The 20,632-nt window shown below is 41.2% G+C and overlaps 2 protein-coding genes across 2 annotated transcripts in view; both read right to left on the bottom strand.

Moving 5' to 3' along the window:
• The window catches only part of LOC109268710 (cationic amino acid transporter 3-like), a 215,065-nt gene that overhangs the window by 67,105 nt on the left and 127,328 nt on the right, over window positions 1-20,632 (bottom strand). The gene's annotated exons all lie outside the window — the stretch shown is intronic.
• Window positions 10,215-15,526, bottom strand: LOC109268713 (cationic amino acid transporter 3-like). The gene has a single exon (XM_053895785.1). It carries the CDS (start codon window positions 12,283-12,285, stop codon window positions 10,513-10,515), a length of 1,773 nt encoding a protein of 590 aa, XP_053751760.1. The 5' UTR covers window positions 12,286-15,526; the 3' UTR covers window positions 10,215-10,512.

The raw sequence follows: 20,632 nt of genomic DNA, 5'->3' as shown, positions 1-20,632 counted from the left end.
TCTATTCTATTCCATTGGTCTATGTGTCTGCTTTTATGCCAATACCATGCTGTCTTGATGATTACAGCTTTGTAGTAGAGGCTAAAGTCTGGGATTGTGATGCCTTGAAAGGAATGGATTTTGAAAGGACACTGGTATAAGATGGAAATTCTGCTTTTCTCTCTGTTAAAAGACTAAGTTTTTTTGGGTTGTTGGTCTGCTCTTGATAAGAAATTATAAATAAAAGTTGCTTTGTTTTGTTTTGTTTTTCTTCTTTTCTCTATCTTCCCAGAAAACCAAAGTTTTATGATTTGTCTCATCAGGTCTTTGATTACTTAACAGATATACAACTCCTTAATATTAAAGGAGCTAAGTTCTGCTAACAACTGTATAACTTTCTGTAGAATTTCTTATTGCAAGCTTGGTTAAATGAATAATTAATTATTAAGTTTTGTGATGATCTGTAATCCTATTCATGTGTGTGCTTTAGAGCTTTCTAAGTTTTTTTTACAAACTTCCCAAGTTTCAAATTCTAAGTAAAATCTTTTTGACTAATTAGGTTTGTTTATTTGTTATGTTAAAATACATGGGAAGTGTTATATAAAAAAAAAAGAAGGTGCTGAACCTTCTTGGGTTGTATTGTATGGCATATGCTGTAACTGTTCTAACAAACATATGGAATTCCTGATGTTTTAATATATCCTCACATAGGGTCATCACTTGACATTCTATTGTTGGAATATGGTGTGTCCTGGAAGTAATTAGATTTCCTTGTCAACTGCAATTATAGATCTTGAATCATGTTAACTTTTGAGTCTTTTGTCATTTATAGTTATTTTCTGATGCTCTTGAAAAATGTGTTTCCTCTTCAAGGAGATTCATGGAATTGACTTTTGACAAATACAGGTTTTGATATCTTTAAAATCATAAAGCTAAACTGGATGAGAATTTCTGGAATAAATGGAAAAACTGCAATCAAACAGAACAAGAATTAGTAACATAGAACTGAATGAATGGAGGAAGATGAATAAAATTTTCAGGACTCTTGTTTAACATGGCAGGCTCTCTAATATTAGCTTCTCCATATTTAAGAAAACTTTCTTTTAGGACATTTGTGACTTACAGAAACATGATAAAATATTCCTTTGTGTGCAAATTGGAAAATTTAACATTTTCCTCTACCTGAAACGTTCCAGAGTTCAGAAACTCTTGGTAAGTATTCTTCTTTCATGGAAATTGCAGTTGTTTGCATAAATTCAGTGAGAATCTGTTCTCCTTGTAACAGGACTCCATTGGAAATTTTGGTTACCTTGCCAAGGCTCTGACTGGGATATCATATTTGAGAGAGACATGAATAGACTCAGATATGACCAGACAGCTTTAAAGAACTAAGGTTGACTTTACGGAGCCAATGAAGCCCTTTGGAAATGTTGGCCAGATCCCTTGCTTGCAGAGTTCCCAGGAGCCTTACCAGGTGAGTAAAGAATGTCACTTCTTGGCAGGTTCAAGAAACCTCAGGATATTTAAGGGACCTCGAGAAGAAGAATGCACCCAAATCTACAGGTACCATAGGAAGATCTGATGGCAGATATTTGGCTTAGCTTCTGGCTTTAAGAGGCTATAAAAAGTTCAATCTTAGAGATTTCTTATGAAAGTTCCAGTAAGGCAAGTTTGAAAGAATCTATCAGGTTAATCACTACTCTTTCTGAGTTTAGGTAAATAATTAGGCCAACTTTGTTAAAATTGGATTTGTTTTTCAACTGAAATAATCTCTATTTGGCTCTCTTTGGAAATGAGGGTGATTTTAGAGAGAAAAATTATGTTTCAACAAGTCACTTTTGTGGATTTTAAATTCTAGTTCTGATTAGCTGTCTTTGAATGTTTGTTTTTTGCCTAATCTAGATAACTTGAGATGAACTTCAGAGGATTTGCCACATAGCTCATGTATAGACACCCTCATGATTGTTATTCTGTGGGGATAATAACAGAACCCCAGGAACATATGATTACTTGAACACTGAACAGGTCTGAAAGAAGGTCTGTGTGGGTGGGATACTCATTGTCAGAGTTCCCTCCAACCCATGGTGTTAACTGTGAACTGTGGAAGTAGTGGATGGCCCCACCTTCCTTATGGCAGGAAAGAGGGTGCCTTGGGGACATCCATATCCCCAAACATGTCTTCTTTCATTTCCTGTGATTACTTATAACTAAGATATGGCTAAATATCAGGCAAAGAGGGCTTCTTGATCCTTAATTTAACAATTTTATATAAGTCTCTGTCACGTGCACATCAGCCCCATCTATTAAGAAATATGGGTCAGGAGGAAGTTAGGCCACACTGTCAGTACATATCAGGTTCTTCCTGATGTCTGACCACCATGCCTCTTGCTGTGTCCAAAGCCAACTCCCTCACAGATGGTGCTCTTAAAACTCATCTTCCCATCTCTTCAAAGTTGTAATCATAGATGAAGAAGGAAACAGAGGAAACAAAGAAGTGAAATGACCCACAAAGAAGGCAGGTAAGAACTGACCAGGCAGGAGGAGGAGTGTGGGAGAGATTGGAGGGGAAGAATAAAAAGACTGAAGAGGCAAGAGTAGAGGAAGTGAAATATTTAGAACATTATCACCAACTCCAGCAGGTGCATATAGAAAGAAACAGGCTGGGTGAGGGGAGAAAAGAGAAGGAAGAGGGATGGGGAGGGAGGCAGACAGCATTTCTGTAGGAAAACAACATAGATTCAGGTGTGAGGGAGAAATACCCAATACACATGCTGCTTTGCTGTTGCAGAACATTTTCTGAAAGGGACTTGGGACTTAAGGCATTCCCCTGAAAGAGATGGGCCACAGGAGTATCTGCTTCATAAGTCATGACAGGATAAACTCACATGATGTGGAATGGAAGATCAGGGAAGTTATTAACGATATCCTCCCTATTTTCAATCACTTAGGTTGTGGTTGAAAAGGGATCAAGTAGGGGCGCCTGGGTGGCTCAGTCGGTTAAGCAGCCGACTTCGGCTCAGGTCATGATCTCCCGGTCTGTGAGTTTGAGCCCTGTGTCGGGCTCTGTGCTGACAGCTCAGAGCCTGGAGCCTGTTTCAGATTCTGTGTCTCCCTCTCTCTGACCCTCCCCGTTCATGCTCTGTCTCTCCCTGTCTCAAAAATAAATAAAACATTAAAAAAAATTTTTTTAAAAGAAAAGGGATCAAGTAGGAAAGCAAAGCAGTTAATGGAGACATGATTCTGACTAAAGTCTTCCCTTCTCTCTCATCTCCTAATCCAGTGAACCCAGAGATGATACTTGGACCCTCTTCCTTCCTCTGTCTCCCATCCTCTCCTCTCTATCTTTAAAACAAAGCTCCTGGGAAAATCTGTCCATATTCACCTGCATTAATGTCAGCTCTCCCACCAGAATCTGCCCTGGCTTGCCTTGAGTCACATACCCTATCCTGTCTGCCTCAGAAGGGAGCCAGTAATGCTGCTGCCCCTGAGAGCGAGACTCCAGAAAGGACCTGGGTTCAAGAGTCAGTTTCCCCATTCCACTGCCTCCATATGTGTTCTGGCCTCACTCTTCCTTTTCCTCCTCCAAGCAGTGTTCATTCTTTGCCACTTAACTTCCCTGCACCCATAGCATGACATCCCTTGTCAGGTACAGCAAGTGGACCCACTTGGACAAGAACTTGCTTGCTTGAATTCAAGATCTCTAGGTACCACTACTCCAAACTGCCTGTCCATGTCTGAAGATCAGAAATGTGACTTGTGTGCACCCTGAGCAGCTAAAAGGAGTATAGCTTTTCCTCCTCCAATAAGTATCTCTCAAAACAAAGCAATGTGAGTTCTTTGGGCACTATGGAGCAGAGAGGTAGGGTTCTTCTTGAAGAAGTACAGCCTTTATAGTGTGTAGGATACCACTTGTAGAGAAGCTGGTCCCAGTGGGGTGGGGGAAGGCTGAAGAGAAGTGAGGACTACAACTTCAATTAGAGGAACTTATGGTAATTTCTATAACACCTTCTCAACAGTCTGAGGTATCCCTCAGTATGACCAAGGAGGTTAAGGCCTTTGTGAGAGAAGGAGCTACTGCTCTTGAGCTAGCAACCAAAACATGTTATCCCAACAGGAAGCATAGTCAAGAAAGGGTTAGTGGGTGTAAAAGCTCCAGGATTCTTCTTACTCACTCCCAAGCCATTCCTAATGTCACCACTGTTCTGCAAGAGACAGAAACTAATGCTACCAACTTGTGCCAGGAGAAGGGGAGCAGGGAAGTAGACAAAGGAAGACCCCGGCAATGAAAGAACGTCCTGGGCCTTCTGGGATACTGGCAGAAGGCTTGCTCCTCAAAGCTGTGGTTGTCTTCAGCCTTGGAGCAGGGATCCAGAAATGACTAAGGGTGGATGTTGTCTCTAAAGTCACTAGGGGATATCTTCCCCTTTCCCAAATGTCTGAGAGCCGTGACCAATTCCCCCAAGAAGTACAGAGCCCAAAATCCACTGAGACCAAGGTAAAAGGGAGTTTCTGTGACAGCAATTAGCTTCTCCTTTTGCATACTTCTGTCTTCATCTCTTCCCCAGCTTCTCACATCCTGAAGCATTATTTCAGAGGCTTCTACCTTGATTTGTCTCCAAGTCTCTAGCAAGATCAAAGCTCTCAACACCTGTTTTGCTTGCCAACTCCTTGGCAGGAGAAGAGGTACCAGGGTATATCCTGACGCAAGGGGAGAGCCTGACTTGCCCTCTTCCCCAGGCAGGGGGGAGGTTGGAAGTTGGATCAAAGAAAGAACCAATTCTAAGTTTGGGTTCACAAATATGCCTCTTGGTGGTAAAGCTGTTATTCTCATTCTGTTATTGATTGGTTTTTTTTGTTTGTTATTGCTCCTCAGGTTAGAAATTGAATTAAGCCATAATCATAGTCAGGTAAATATATAACAGTGACCATAAAGGCCTTTCCTAACCTTCCTATCTAAAGAAAACTCCCTCTGATTCTTTATCATAAGACCCTGTTTATTTCCTTCAGGTGTTCATCACAGTCCAGAATTATTTTAACGTTTGTTTTCTTGTTTATTGCCCATTTCCCAGGAGGAAAAAAAAAACCCTATATTTGAATAAGGGGAAAAAATTAATAATGAATAAATGTATATTATGAGAATAAATCTATTTGTAGGATAAACATTTCCTACTAATATGATCTCTACCTGAAAGCATGATGTCCATATCTCTATTAACAATATATTTAATCAACATTCATAAAGCCTTTATTCTACATCTCTACCCATGGCCTCTTTCCCATAAGTGTGAACCATACACAACAGTTATTTAACCATTCTTTAGCCCTGTGTTAAACACTGTGGAGAGAATACAAACAGTTTCACTATAGAAGCATACAGTTGAGTGAGGGATAAAGGGAGGGCACAGGGTAACCACAAATGAAGACAGCGTACAAAAACACAGCTATGGTAAGACTAACACAAAGGAGTAGAGGAGGTTAAAGGAAATGAATTGCTTCTGATTAGGATTATCTAGGAAGGCTTGGGCAGGAGGTAACATTTAAACTGGACGATGATGATTGTGTATCATTTCAGTAGTCAGAGATAGGGAGGATGGATATACAAAGAAAAGACATAGCTACTAGGAAGGATTTCTTGACTTTGGGCATCACTTGATATTGAACTACTGTTCATAATGAGAAAGTGAAATACAAGGACCAGTGAAATTCAAGAAGCTGGAGGCCTTTAATACAGAAGACAGGAGCCAGGACATGGGTTCTAGCTCAGGTTCCATTTATCCCCACTTCTTCTCCACCTAATTTTATGGAAGGGGTGTGGGGTTCATATGGGACAGGATACCCATAATACTTCCATCTATATATCTCTCATATCCTCTCTCCCCTCCACTATGTTCTTGTTAACAATGAAAGAATTTCTTCCTCTCATTACTGAGAAGAACACAAAGCACAGAAAAGCATAAACTACACAAATTAAGTCAGATAATTTGCATACCTGGGTTTCCTCAATCTACTGATGCAAATTGTCAATATCTATATTTCCTCCTTCTCTGGAGAAGAGATGCTGTGAAATGTCAAATGGAGAGTAATGTTTGTCATAAAATCCTCATACAATAGTCTTCCAAGTACTGGCATTGGAAAGTGGGGGAGAAGGTTCCTGTACTGTGTTTACCTCCAAATCGCGTGCAGGTCGTCCTGCCTCCTGCTTCTAGGAGCTTTGTTTCAGGTTTTCTAAAGAAGTAGACAGAGACAACCAATTCTTCTTACCATCCTTGCTTCTATCAAAGTCCATTGCTTTCTATGAAGTTAGTTTCACAAAGGGCCTGATCTCACAATCTCAACTCTAGATCCCTTCACTGGTATAATTTTCAATTCTCCTCTTTCTGGGATGGCTCAGATAGAGAGTCCTACTTGCAAGCAAGGAAATAAATAAAATGTCTTCTCTTAGTACCTTCCATGAGGGGTTCTAGGAGAGGGGAGGTGGTTACATGAGTGGTGTGCATACAAGGGAGGCTGTGTATTAGGCTAGAAAGTAAACAACAGCAGGGTGTTTCCTTGGGGTTTCTGTTTCTCTTTCTCTGCAAAACTCTTCTGATTGTAGCAGATTCATAGGGACTCCAAGCAACTCATCATCTTAGCCATAGACTTCTCAGAAAGAAAACTCACTGAGGTTCCCTTGAGATGTGATGAAAATAAATATCAGGGTTTGGTACAAACACACCAACTATTGTCAGGGAAGGAAGGTAGCCAATTTCTTATAGATGGTTAAACTCCTTCAAGATTTGTGTACACACACACACACACACACACACACACCATACCCTAAAAATCTAAATAATATGCTCATGTTTATAGATCTACCAAGATAAACATAGCCCACACCTTGGTGCCTATTTCTACTCAAATTCAAACAGGTATGTCCATATATATGCACACACACACACACACACGACTTTGAATGTGGTGCTTTATGAATATATTTACCCAACCTTACCCCTTTTCCAAGCTCCTGACTATAGGTTGGGGCACAATGAAGGTAAATGAGAGAATGTCTGAGTACAAGTTGCATGTGTGATTAAGTGTCTCTCTGACTACATTCCATGAAACAAATAGAATTATTTTTTTTATTATTCACTATTTAGAAATAGGCACTGTATTTCAATTATGCTATGCCATCATGTTTCAATGATCATCAGTCCCTTACTGAGCTGCTACTCCACAGAGAGTATAGCTCAGCAGCTAGCAGCATGAGCTTCCCTCAAACTTGGTACAAAGCCTAACTTCACCACTCACTTTGCACAAATCACTTAATGCCTCTGAGTCTTTGTTTCAACTTTTGTAAAATGACCATAACAATACTCCACCATAAAACTTTTGTATTAAGTAGGTGATTATGTGAAGTGTTTGGAACACAGCATAGAGCATAGTACTCAACAAATGGAGCTATTATTATCATCACTTTGTAAGCATGGGAGATATAAACAAGTAATACATAAAAGATATGTTCTTTTCCCTTAGAAGGTTTATAAATCTCATCAGTGAGACAAGATAAAAATATAGAGAGAAGGACATGGAAACCTAAAATTCTTATTTGAGCCTTAACATGCAACTTATTCTCCTAAATCTAAGCCTTGTTTTAATTTTAATTTTAATGCTCTAAGAATATTGGTGTTTCTCTTCTGACATTCATTGCCCCCATGCCTCATTGCCTTATATATACCACATATCCACCCAAGCCTTTTATTTCAGGAGTTGACAGGAGAATTCTTTAGATAAAAAATATTTGGGAGTTCAAGAGTTCATTTTGTACATTGTCCTGTTTCTGGGCAGGGCCCATCTGAGGCATTCCAAAACCCAAGTGAGACAGCCATGCACACTGCCAGAGAGCCTACACCTTCTCATCACCTCCAGTCACCCTTTAATCTCAGAAAATTTTTCCTTCTTCTCACTCTCAATCTGTTTTCCTTTAATACTAGCCTCTCTCTTTATCACTCTTTCTGATTGGGGACGAGGTATACAGACCCTCAAAAGCCTAAGAAAATTCCCAAATGACCATCTGATAACATTTTTCCATTGCCTATCCTCCAGGTCTCTGGAAATTTAGTCTCATTTGTTATTAACCCATTAAAAATCATCAAAAGATTCCTTAAAAAAATTAATTTGGCCCTGACTAGGAAATAACCCCTTATGCAGTCATCTGGTCTATCCTTAAAGATTTTGAAAGATGAAAGTATCCTAATTTCCAGGACAGATAGTTAACTCCTATTTCAATCCCCCAATCTCCATAACCTCTTCAGTTATCACTCATTTGATTAAGAGACAGTACAACCCTGAGGCTCGGCATGACTAATATGACCTCCCCAGTCCCTTTTGGGACATATATGAAGTAGGGATTGGCACCTGTTCCAACCCACACAATCCTTGCCCCAGGGGAGCCTCTGATGACCAGGCAGACTCCAGCATGGGCATGGCAGACATTTTCCCAAAGTGGACAGAGTGACAAACCCTGGCACAGTGACTGATATGGGAAGCCTAAGGACACTAGGGCAGCCAGGGCCTACACTTCTCCTTATTCCCAAAAATTCAATTTCCCTAGCTCAGTCCCCTCCTCTTCCAAAGTTTAGATCTTCCATAGTGCTCATCTGAGGCCAGACACCTATCCTCCATCATCTGAAGTGAGTGCTTCTCACACATAAACAAGCATACAAATCACTTGGGAGTCTGTTAAAAATGCAGATTCTGATTCAGTAGGTTTGAGTAGGACCTGATTCTGCATTTCTAACAAGATCTCAGGTGACACTCATGCTGCTGGTCCATGGACCACACGTTGAAGAGCAAGATCTACATGACAGTAGCAGCTACAAGTGTCTCTGAGGAGTCTATCTGTCCATGTCCTTCTTTCTGTCTATCCTCCAGATGGCAATGAAAATTATATCTCATCCCTTCCTTTTTAAAAATTTATTTGTTTAAACTCAAGTTAGTTAACATACAGTGTAATATTGGTTTCAAGAGTAGAACCCAGTGATTCACCACTTACATATGAAACTCAGTGCTGATCCCAACAAGGGCCCTCCTTAATGCCTATCACCCATTTAGCCCATTCCCCCACCAACCTCCCCTCAGCAACCCTCAGTCTGTTCTCACTATTTAAGAGTCTTTTATGGGTTGGTTACCTCTATAGTTTTATCTTATTTTTCCTTCCCTTCCCCTATGTTCATCTGCTGTGTTTCTTAAATTCCACATCTGAATGAAATCATATGATATTTATCTTTCTCTGACTGACTTATTTAACTTAGTATAATACACTCTAGTTCCATCCACATTGTTGCAAATGGCAAGAATCCATTCATTTTTATTGCAGAGTATTATTCTATTGTATATATAAACCACATCATCTTTATCCATTCATAAGTCTATGGACATTCAGGCTCTTTCCATATTTTGGCTATTGTCAATAGTGCTGTTGTAAACATTGGGTGCATGTGCCCCTTGGTATCAGCAATTTTTGTATCCTTTGTATAAATACCTAGTAGTGCAATTGCTGGGTTATAGGGTAATTTTTATTTTTAATTTTTTGAGGAGCCTCCATACTATTTTCACATACAGATGGTCAATAAACACTTGGAAAAGATGTTCACCAGCACTAACCATCAGGGAAATATAAATTAACACTACAATGAGATATCACTTTAAACCTATCAGAATGGCTAAAATCAGAAAGATAAGATAGGGGTGCCTGGGTGGCTCAGTTGGTTGAGCGTCCACCTTCGGCTCAGGTCATGATCTCGTGGTCTGTGAGTTCGAGTCCTGCGTTGGGCTCTGTGCCTACAGCTCAGAGCCTAGAGCCTGCTTCAGATTCTGTGTCTGCCTCTCTCTCTCTGCCCCTCCCCTACTCATGCTCTGTCTCTCTCTCTATCAAAAATAAATAAACATTAAAAAAATTAAAAAAAGAAAGATAAGATAGGCAAGTATTGTCTAGGATATGGAGAAAAAGAAACCCTCATGTATTGTTGGTGGGAATGTCAATCGGTGCAGCCACTGTGGCAAACAGTATGCAGGTCCTCAAAAAATTAAAAATAAAAGCACCTATTGATCCAGTAATTCTGCTGTGCGTTTTTTTTAAATAACATCTATACACAATGTAGAGCTCAAACTCACCACCCTGAGATAAAAAGTTGCATGTTGTACTGACCGAGCCAGTCAGGCACCCTACTGGATATTCAACCAAGGAAAACAAAAACACTTTTTGTAATTTCTTTTAATAATATTTGAAAGCCAGTAAGCAGCTACAGACACAATTCAAAAGTAGACAGGTTAAAAGAAAAAAAAAGGAGAAAGAGCAAAGACACATCCTTCATAATACACACTGAGCTCTATTAGTGTTCACCCACCAACATCCCTTTGGAGGCCTAGCTTTCCATGCAGTCAAGAGACTCTCCAATATTGTGCAGAGAGACAAGACTGCATTCAGGTGTGATGATGTCAAACCAAATATGTACTGGTACTGCTTAGTTCAAGGTCTACACTTTTGGCCCTAACTTAAGCGGAGTTAGAGACCAGACTGTACTGGATCCCATAGGCAAAGTAGATAGCAAACCCAATCAACATCCAGACAGCAAATAGGGCCCAGGTGGCAGCTGTCATCTGCACCATAAGGCAAACATTCATGAAGATGCTCAGTAGTGGGAGCAGAGGCAGAGCAGGGACCTTAAAGTAAAGGGGACTAGAGCTCTGAGGCTGTCTCCAGATGACCCCAGTGAGCCCAGTGATGAGCACCAGGAGCACCACAACCACTGAAATCCACACTGGGTCTCCAGAAAGCAGAACTGGCCACTGGGCCAGCACCAGGCAAAGAAGAATTAGCAGCAAAGCAAGCAGTGCGGAGCAAACATGGACAACCCGGCCAGAGAGTGGAGTGGGGGTGGGGCTGCCTGGAAAAAGTAGTCCCTGTAGAGTCAGCCTCTCTACTATATGTCCATTCTCCTCCAGCACCTCTGATTCATTTTCCCCTTCCTTTGCCTCAGGCTGATACCTGAGGATGAGAATGGAAGTAGCAACCAGAGAGTGAGGTATCAGGGATCCAACTGACCTAAGGTCCAGGAGATCAGTGAGCCCAAAGAAGACTGCCATGATTGCTGTAATAATGCTCAAGATCACAGTGGTCATGATAAGGATGAATGGGCGGGAACGGATTCCTTCAAGGACAGGGAACAGGAGACCATCCTGTCCCATCCCGTGTAATACTCGACGTATGGGAAACATAAAGCCCAAGAGCCTGGCAGAAACAATACACAGAAATGCAAAAGCTAGAAAATAGTAGGCAGGGTCCCAGCCAATATGGAGTAATGCCTGAGGCAAGGTGCTCCCATGTCGAAGCTTGTAGTAAGGCACCATAAGTGTAAGTGCTGCAGAGACACCAAAATACACCAAAAAGCAGATGAACAGTGAAATCACAATGCCCATGGGGATGGAATGCTGGGGATTCCGGGCTTCTTCAACTTTTTCAAAAATGCTGCTAAAACCTATAAATGCATAGAAACAGGTAGCTGTTCCACGGAGAATCCCCTCAAAGCCAAAAGGCACAAATCCTCCAGAGCCCAGAGGGCCCAAGCTCGAGGTGTCATTGAGTCCAGCCATTGCATAGTCCTCTTCTGTGAGTTTCCAGTTGTGCAGGTCCCCCTTAATGAAGCCAGAGATGATGACAAAACTGAGAACCAAAAGTTTCACCAATGTGGCCATTTTGGTAACTGGGAAAGACCAAACATACCTCAGATTCCGGAATTCTATGAGCAAAAACACAAGACCCACAACAAAGATATCTACATATTCTGTAAGGACACGGGGAACATGTGGTGAGATGCTCTCGCGCAGGGTCTGAGAGATCTTGTTCCCACGCAGGTTGTCAAAAGCTAAGATACATGCACGGGCCACAATGGCTTTATCACCAACATGGGAGAGTATGAGGGTCCAGCCAGTGATGAAAGCCCAGAGTTCACCTATAGTGACAAAGCTGTAGAGATATGTAGAGTCAGAATGGGGAACTCGGGCGCTAACCTCTGCATAGCACAGCCCAGCCAACACAGAAGATAGGCCAGCCACCAAAAAGCAGATCACAATGGATGGTCCTGCTTGATTTCTGGCCACCTCACCAGCCAGGATATACACACCTATACCCACTGTGCGGCCCACAACCCGAGCCACTAAATCCAGAGTGTTTAGGCTTCTCTGTGGGTCATCCTTAGCCACCGGTTCCTTCAGTGTAGGTCTTCGTACCAGTTTTTGACCAAATCTACGAAGTGCCTGACGCAGCATCCTAGCTGGAACTGAAGAGGATTCCAGGATCAGAGAGCTACAGCAAGCCGAGGGAGGAGAATCTGGGATCAGGTTCAGTGAGACTCAGTGAAGCCAAGTAGACTTGGGGCTGCCGAGGTCCATTACTCACGCTTCAAAGTTGCTGCTTTGTATTTCATTTGACCCTTCATAATGCCTAAACAAGAAATATTTACTGAATGGTGGTGTTCAACCAACCAACTGTAGCTCAGAAATCCCATGTCACCTGTTGCGGCCCAAGTATCACTGAAATTGAAACCAAAAGACATCATAGAAAAATCAACCCTGATTTCCCTTCAGAAACAGTGCCAAATACCTCCCAACATTCTCCTTTATTGCACACCATGGGACATAATCCCTTTACATTCGTCTAACTCATGTAGCTTCATGTACTAATTAAGCTGTACGTCACAACAGGGAATGAATGTATTGTGCAATAATTCACACACAGGATGATTACGTGGTGCTTGGGCATGAGATATGACACATTAATTCATGTGTCATTGCAATTACAGAACCATTTTTTAAATTACATTTGAATTTGAAATACAAATATTGGTTCCTCTGTCTTAAAACTCTTTGCCTCCAAATCAGTACCCAAAGTCAGATGTCACTTTGGTCCCCCCTTTCCCCATTCTGTGTCATCCACTTAGCTGTACTGATGATAAAGTGTGTACAGTCCTACTCTTCCCTTTACCTAACTATGCCAACAGGGGTGCTGTGAAAATAGAAGAGAGCAAAGGGGGCAGGGCCTTCATAACTACCTGCAATAATGAGAGGAACAGGCTGTCTTGTGAAGAAACACTGGAGAAATGGGTGTAGCAGTCAATCAAGCATCCATTAGTAAGAAGGGAGAAGAACCAGAAATGTCACTTGATGAATTCTGACATTCAATAAACCTCACCCAAAGCAACCAGACAAAATTTACTATAACTTTTATGTCCACAGTAATGATGGGCAGGGAGAAAAGAAGTATGTCACCTAGCTCAGTAGTTCAAAACCAAAACAATTCCTTCTGTCTCCTCCCTCTTTGGGTTCCAGGAGAGAAGGAGACCTCGCTTTTACGGACAGTCTCCTCCCTGGCCACGTTGTGTTCTATAAACACCCTACACTGTCTGTGATGTCCTCCACTGAAGCTATTCAAATGGGCCTCTTCTCAAGGGGAATAAGGCTTTGGGTGAACAATTCACAGCAATGCCCCAGAAATGAGAAGTGGAGAACAGAGAAAACAAAGTCATGCAGCCCCCACTCTCCCCCATACTCAGGCTCCTATTTTGAGAGAATTTTAGGAAATGTTGTCAGAGGTTTTAATAGAAAGATTAAGTCAAAATTGAAAAGTCTTCTCTATAGATAATCAAAATGAACCCTTGGGAAATGGGTCAGACTTTCTGTGTACAAATCCATCTACACTCCTTATTTGCCACCCACCAGTTCCAATGTTATGATTTACCAACAAGCACACAACATAGATAAGGAGAGTGAATACTTAACTCGTGGAACCTTCTAAATTATGAATATGATTGACGTGTCCCCACCCACCCTGAGGCTTGAAACCCTTCAGTAGTTCCCCACTGCTCTTCCTTCATAATACTTCCTTTCTTCATCATCTAACCTGTGCTGATTCCCCCAGCCTCATCCCATGCCCAGTTCCTGCTCCAGCTGCAAAATATAACATCCAAACTATTCCCTGTGCCTCTAATGCTTTTTTGTTCCTTCACTTAGCTAAGCTTCACCTCTCTTCTAGTTTCCAGCTTGGAAGTTTCTTCCCCAGGAAGCCTATCCTGACCCGTATGCTGCCCTTCCTATGTGCTATCATAACACCCAGGCTTCCCCCATGTGCTATTTACCCTAATGTAACAAAATTCAAGGTCAGCTGCCTGTGTATGTCCTCTATGAGACTGTGAGTTAGGTGCTCAATAAATATTTATTGAACACATGAACAAACTGAGAAGAGAAACCTAAAAGAGCACATAATCCAGAATTCAATCCAGAATTGACTTTGAGATACATACTTTGTAACCAAGCAGTCTTTATAATCCTGGCTCAAGTAAGGATATAAATGGAATTACCTTCCTTGTAGAAGGCAAGCAAAATGAAAAGTGTGAAGGGAAAACCAACTGATGAAACCTTAACCGCACATCATTCATGGCAGGTATGAACAACACAGGGTGATAAAGAATTGTTTGTGGGGCACCTGAATGGCTCAGTCTGCTAAGCGTGTGACTCTTGATTTTGACTCCGGTCATAATCTCATGGTTCTGAAGTTCAAGCCCCACATCAGGCTGCACACTAACCACATGAAGCCTGCTTGGGATTTTCTCTCTCCCTCTCTCTCTGCCCCTTCTCTGCTCATTTGTTTGCATTCTCTCTCTCTCTCTCTCTCTCTCTCTCGAAATAAATAACTTAATTTTTTTAAAGAATGTTTGCATTTGAGGACACTTGTTTTAAATATCAGGTTGATTTGGGTTACAGGCAACCAGACACCCACACCCAGCTAAAGAAGCTCTAACTTTTTGAAGGCATCATGCCCAGGCCCTATAATCTAGGTAGCATGTCCTAAGGCAAAGGTTCTCACTTTGGGACAGAGAGAGAGATAGTAAAGACACCTGGGGACATTTTCAAACTTCAGATCCTCTCCTTCTGGAGATTCTTGTTCAATAGCCCTGTACTTCCTGTGACTGATCTAATCCACCCCAAATGAGAAGTTGTCTTCAATTTCAAAGACAAGAGATTCCAAAAGCTTCCTTTACAGGAAGGCAGCACAATTTAGTAGTTAGGAGTAAAGCTCTGCAGCTAGATGGTTCATGTTCAAATCACAACTCAATCTCATACCGGATGACTCTGAACAAATTAGTTCACCTGTTAGGGCTTTAGTTTCTAAAACAGTCAAATGAGAGTAAAAGTAAATACCTCATAGAGTTTTTGTCAGGAGTAAGTTAAATGATGCCTATAAAGTAGTTAGTTCAGTACCTAGTAAACAATATGTACTTAATATAATCCACCTAAAATTTAATATTGAAATATGATTCAAATCCCCAAACTTTGAAAAACAATTAGTTTTTATAAATGTCTAGCCTCAAAATCATCCGCTACAACTTGAGCCTGTTAACTAGTCCTCATGAGACAATGAAAATAGTTTTATTCCACACATTTTGCTTTGAAACAGTAAGTACTCTAGACAGACCCCCTTGTACTTGGTGCTAAACACTTGGGAGTCCTAGGCTTACTGACTTAGACCAGGCATCAAAAAATGCAAGCCTCAAATATAATAACAAATAATAATTATTATATATTATATATATATATATATATATATATATATATATTGTCTATGGATGCCTCATCTTATTCCTAGAAGAAGCAGTGCTGAGTACTATAGAGGTAAGAGCAATGAACATTATGTCAGAAATGTTGGATATGAGCCCTGGCTCTTCTGCCTCACTGTATAAACTGGGGTAATTTGCTTAATCTCTCTAAGCCCCAGTTTCCTTATCCACAAGGAACCTTACCTGACTTCCTTACTAGATCAACATGAAATTCCATGAGAAGATACAAACCTGGGAATGCAAGCTGGTGCAGCCACTCTGGAAAACAGTCTGGAGGTTCCTTAAAAAATGAAAAATAGAACTACCCTATGACCCAGCAATTACACTACTAGGCATTTATTCCAGGGATACAGGTGTGCTGTTTCAAAGGGACACAGGCACCTGCATGTTTATAGCAGCACCATCAACAATAGACAAAGTATGGAAAGAGCCCAAATATCCATCGATGGATTAATGGATAAAGAAGATGTGGTATATATATATATATATATATATATATATATATATATACACACAATGGAGTATTACTCACAAATCAAAAAGAATGAAATCTTGCCATTTGCAACTATATGAATGGAACCGGAGGGTATTATGCTAAGTGAAATTAGTCAGTAAGAGAAAGACAAAAATCATATGACTTCACTCATTTGAGGACTTTAAGAGGCAAAACAGATTAACATAAGGGAAGGGAAACAAAAATAATATAAAAACAGGGAGGGGGACAAAACAGAAGAGACTCATAAATATGGAGAACAAACTGAGGGTTGCTGGAGAGGTTGTGGGAGGGGAGGATGGGCTAAATGGGTAAGGGGCATTAAGGAATCTACTCCTGAAATCATTGCTTCACTATATGCTAATTTGGATGTAAATTTTAAAAAATAAAAAATAAACAAACAAACAAACAAAAAAAGAAGATACAAACCACCATGCACTGCTGGTGGTAGTGTAACTGCAGCCACCATCCTGAAGCACAGTCTTAGTGGAATTAAGAACACACACACCTGGGATGCCTGGGTGGCTTAGTTGGTTAAGAGTCCGACTTTAGCTCAGGTCATGATCTCACAGTTCGTGAGTTCAAGCCCTGTGTTGGGCTCTGTGCTGATAGCTTAGAGCCTGGAGCCTGTTTTGGATTCTGTGTCTCCCTCTCTCTCTGCCTCTCCCTCGCTCATGCTCTGTCTCTCTCTCTCTCTGTCAAAAATAGGTAAACATTAAAAAAAATTAAAAACAAAAAGACTCCTTATAAAACGTTAATGAAAAATTAAAGAGACTGGGGGTCCTAGGTGGCTCAGTCCGTTAAGCCTCCGACTTTGGCTTAGGTCATGATCTCTAAGTTTGTGGGTTCCAGACCCGTGTCGGACTTTGTGCTGACAGCTCGAGCCTGGAGCCTGCTTTGGATTCTGTGTCTCCCTCTCTGTCTGCCCCTCCCCCACTCACACTCTGTCTCTCTCCTTCAAAAACAAATAAACATTAAAAAATTAAAAAAAAAAAAAGATTGCACATACCCTCTTAGCCCACAATGGACCTTCAAGGTAAACACCCCAAGGAAACTCTCTCCTGAGTCCATAAGGAGGCTCATATGAGCATGTTCATCATAGGACAGTTTGTGGTAGCAGGGAGTTAGAAGCTATGTCAGCATATGTCACTAGAGGAATATAGAAGTAAAATGTGCCATATATGTACAATGAAATATACACAACAGTCACAAATACAGTAGATTTACAAAAAACATGTGTAGATATCAGAAATAATGTTAGGAAGCAAAAGTAGAAGCAGGATGTACAACACAATTCCATTTATATACATTTATAAACAGCCAAAAATAGCTGATATACACATATGTATTAAAAATGTCACATCATTCCTGTGCTCAAAAGCTTCCACTGGTTTCCCTTTTTATCCAGAGTAGAAGCCAAAGTCTGCATTTCCAAAGGCCTACAAAGTCTTACAGTACTTGTCTCTGACCCAGATACCTCTCAGCCTTCTGTTTCTCTCTCTGACCACTCATTTTTCTCTAGTCATTGGCTTCCCAGCCATTCTGGCTTCCTAACATACCAGGCAAGACCCTACCTCAGGGCCTTTGTACTTGTTGTCCCCTATAACTGCACCACTTCTATCCCACATATCCACATGGTTTCTCCCTTTACTACAGTTGGTGAAACAGCACATTTGTAGCAAGGACTTCCTTATTCTCTCCACATGGAACTGAAATCTACTCCTAAATAACCACAACATACCTGGTCTCCCTGCCCTTTTTTTTCATAGCACTTATCACTTTTTAAGGTACTATGTGTTTTACTTGTTTATGATTTATTTCACACCAAAAGATGCAAGTTCCATGAAAGCAGGACTTTTTTATTGTTTTGCTCTTGGCTGTATTCCCCACACCTACAACTGTGAATTTGTTGAGTGGATGAATGTATCTAAATAAATGTACAGAGCATGGATTGGAGGAGAATTTGTTAAATACCCTAAAGCAAATGCCTCCAGTAAGGAGGGGCAATAAGAATAGAGATCATGATGAAAGGTGAAAATAAAATGCATTGAAAAGGGGCCTGACAGGAAGCGATGGTGCTAACAGTCCATGACTGAGGGAGGGGTTGACTCCACTCTGTGTACTTCAGGTTCAACAAAGGAATTGCCTGAGGTGATGTTGTGAGAGGACCTGGTTCAGAGCCTGATAAATAGTGGGCACCTAACAGATTTAAATCAAAGGGGAACCAGAATCCTGTAGTCATCAGGACATGGAGAATACAGAGAAGGGATACTTGCTAGAAAGAGGGTGGAGAACAAGGGAAGAGGGGCATCCCTCCCACCAGTTCCCTCTGAACCCATTTCCCTTTTCCCAATTCCTGTTTCTCCTTCAGCTCCTTCAACTGTCTCTGGAGGCTCCTTACTGGGCACTAAGGATGCTTGTCCCACATTTCTCCTGGGGAGCCGTCTCCTCCCAACAAAGACACAACGGTGGTTCCTAACATTTGCTGAATCACACACCCTTGTGAGGTTGGTCACTTCAATAAAAAAATATATATCATACATTCTTCTGAAGTCCATCCATGGACCCTGAGCAGGAATCCCAGAGGAGGACCATCTGAATGGCAGGATCGGAGATGGGTAATGCTTTTGATAATTTCTGTTTCCCTTTTACTGAAGATGAGAGACAGTGGGATACAGATGAAGTATGAAGATACCATAGAAGCAACCCAAGAACAAAATATCTGAGAATAAATAATCACATTTTATGACTCCAACAGAAGGAGGCAGAACAAAAATGAACAACCAAACTTATAGAAGAGAAAAGCAAACTCATGATTGGGAATCCTGAGAGAGCTTATCACAAATCCAGCTTATAACAACACAGAGAAACATTGTCGTCAAACACCATGTCACCATGTTCAGAAATGCCCTCATTCTGTGCAATAATCTATGATTATTCGAATAGCTTATATTCAGTTCAGACTCTCTGACCCAGCTGTCAGAGCACCTACCCTAATTCTCCCCCTACCCTCAGGACCATCACCTTTTTCTTAACTCAGCTCCTCACATCTTCACTTACCCTTCCTGGGATGAGTCTTTGGCCTGAGTAAATCCTGCCCTGCCAGGGATGCCCTCCTCACTCCTTTCTGTCCAGTCTTAATGCTTCTGTCCAGTCTTAATGTTAGGTCTTCTCAACCCTAATCTACAACTTTTCCACCCACGTCTCAGAAGCCTTTCCTAAGCCATCCTGACTGGTCCCCATCTCCAAAGTTCCTCCCCTTCCTGCCAGCATTTACAGACCATTCTGATGCTCAGCTGAAACTAATTTTCCCTTTCAGTCTGTTGGTGTCCTGGGTATGTCACTTAAATTCCTTTAAACTTCTGGAGGGCAGGGCAAGGATCAATATACCTCCTTTTTCTGAATCCTACTCTCCCACCTCCAAACCTCACTACCCAGAACAAGAATCCACTCATAATTGTACTGAGTAACCATAAGAGGCATATAGGATGGAGAAAATGAATATATACATGTATTTATTGACTAATATATCTTGAGCTTTCTAAAGGAAAGGTTTGTTGTTTTGGGTTTTTTGTTTGTTTGTTTATTTGGAAAGAGAGAAAGGGCCAAACACAGGTCTAAACAGGAGACTAGAACATGCACCATCATCTATTTCAAGCACTTTCCTGTGCTTGAAACATTAACATTCCTAATGAGGGCCCTGGGTCTGTGAATCTCAGTTTAATTAAGACACAGTCTCTCCCAAAGGAGGTCCTTGGTGCAAATGAAGTGCTGAAGAAAAGGCAGAGTTGCCAGGGAGTGAGAAGCCAGTTTGCATGAATTCCATAATACCCTCATCTCTCCCCTTCCATCCCTCATCTTCCATGTATTTCAGTCTCTGAGATCCTTTCAAACTTCAAAACCAAAGTTCCATTCCAAGTACTCAAGAAGAACTCCTGTCAAATCCAACAATCCACCAACAGAATTGCAGGCTGTCTTCCTTTCCCAGCCAGCCCCAACAACTCCCCTTTGTCCTGGAAGTCATTGTGTTTATTCTTCTGTGTCTAGAAGGCTTCTGCCCTCACTATGGACCTTTTCTTTTATTTTTTATTTATTTAAATTTTTTAATGTTAACTTTTATTTTTGAGAGAGAGAGAGAGAGAGAGAGAGAGAGAGAGAGAGATAAAATGAGCAGGTGAGGGGCAGAGAAGCAGAGAGACACAGAATCTGAAGCAGGCTCCAGACTCTGAGCTGTCAGCACAGCTTACCACATGTAGTTCATGTGGTTCATGTGGTTCATGATCTCATGAACCACAAACTATGAGATCATGATCTGAGCTGAAGTCAGATGCTTAACCAACTGAGCCACCTAGTTTCCTCTGGACCTTTCCTTTTTAAAACATTTTTCCAAGGCAATAAGTCCCACTGGTTCCCATGGTTGGGTGCTAACATTCCTGCGAATCAGGAAGTTGGCCTTGTGTCTCCTCCTGAAAAGCTTCAAAGATAGTTTGGATACCAGTTGCTTTGCTAG

This window comes from Panthera pardus, unplaced genomic scaffold (genome assembly GCF_024362965.1).
Source record: "Panthera pardus isolate Hobbes unplaced genomic scaffold, ASM2436296v1 HiC_scaffold_6, whole genome shotgun sequence".
Taxonomy (NCBI): Eukaryota; Metazoa; Chordata; class Mammalia; order Carnivora; family Felidae; genus Panthera; species Panthera pardus.
This window is presented reverse-complemented; position numbering and strand designations above follow the sequence as displayed.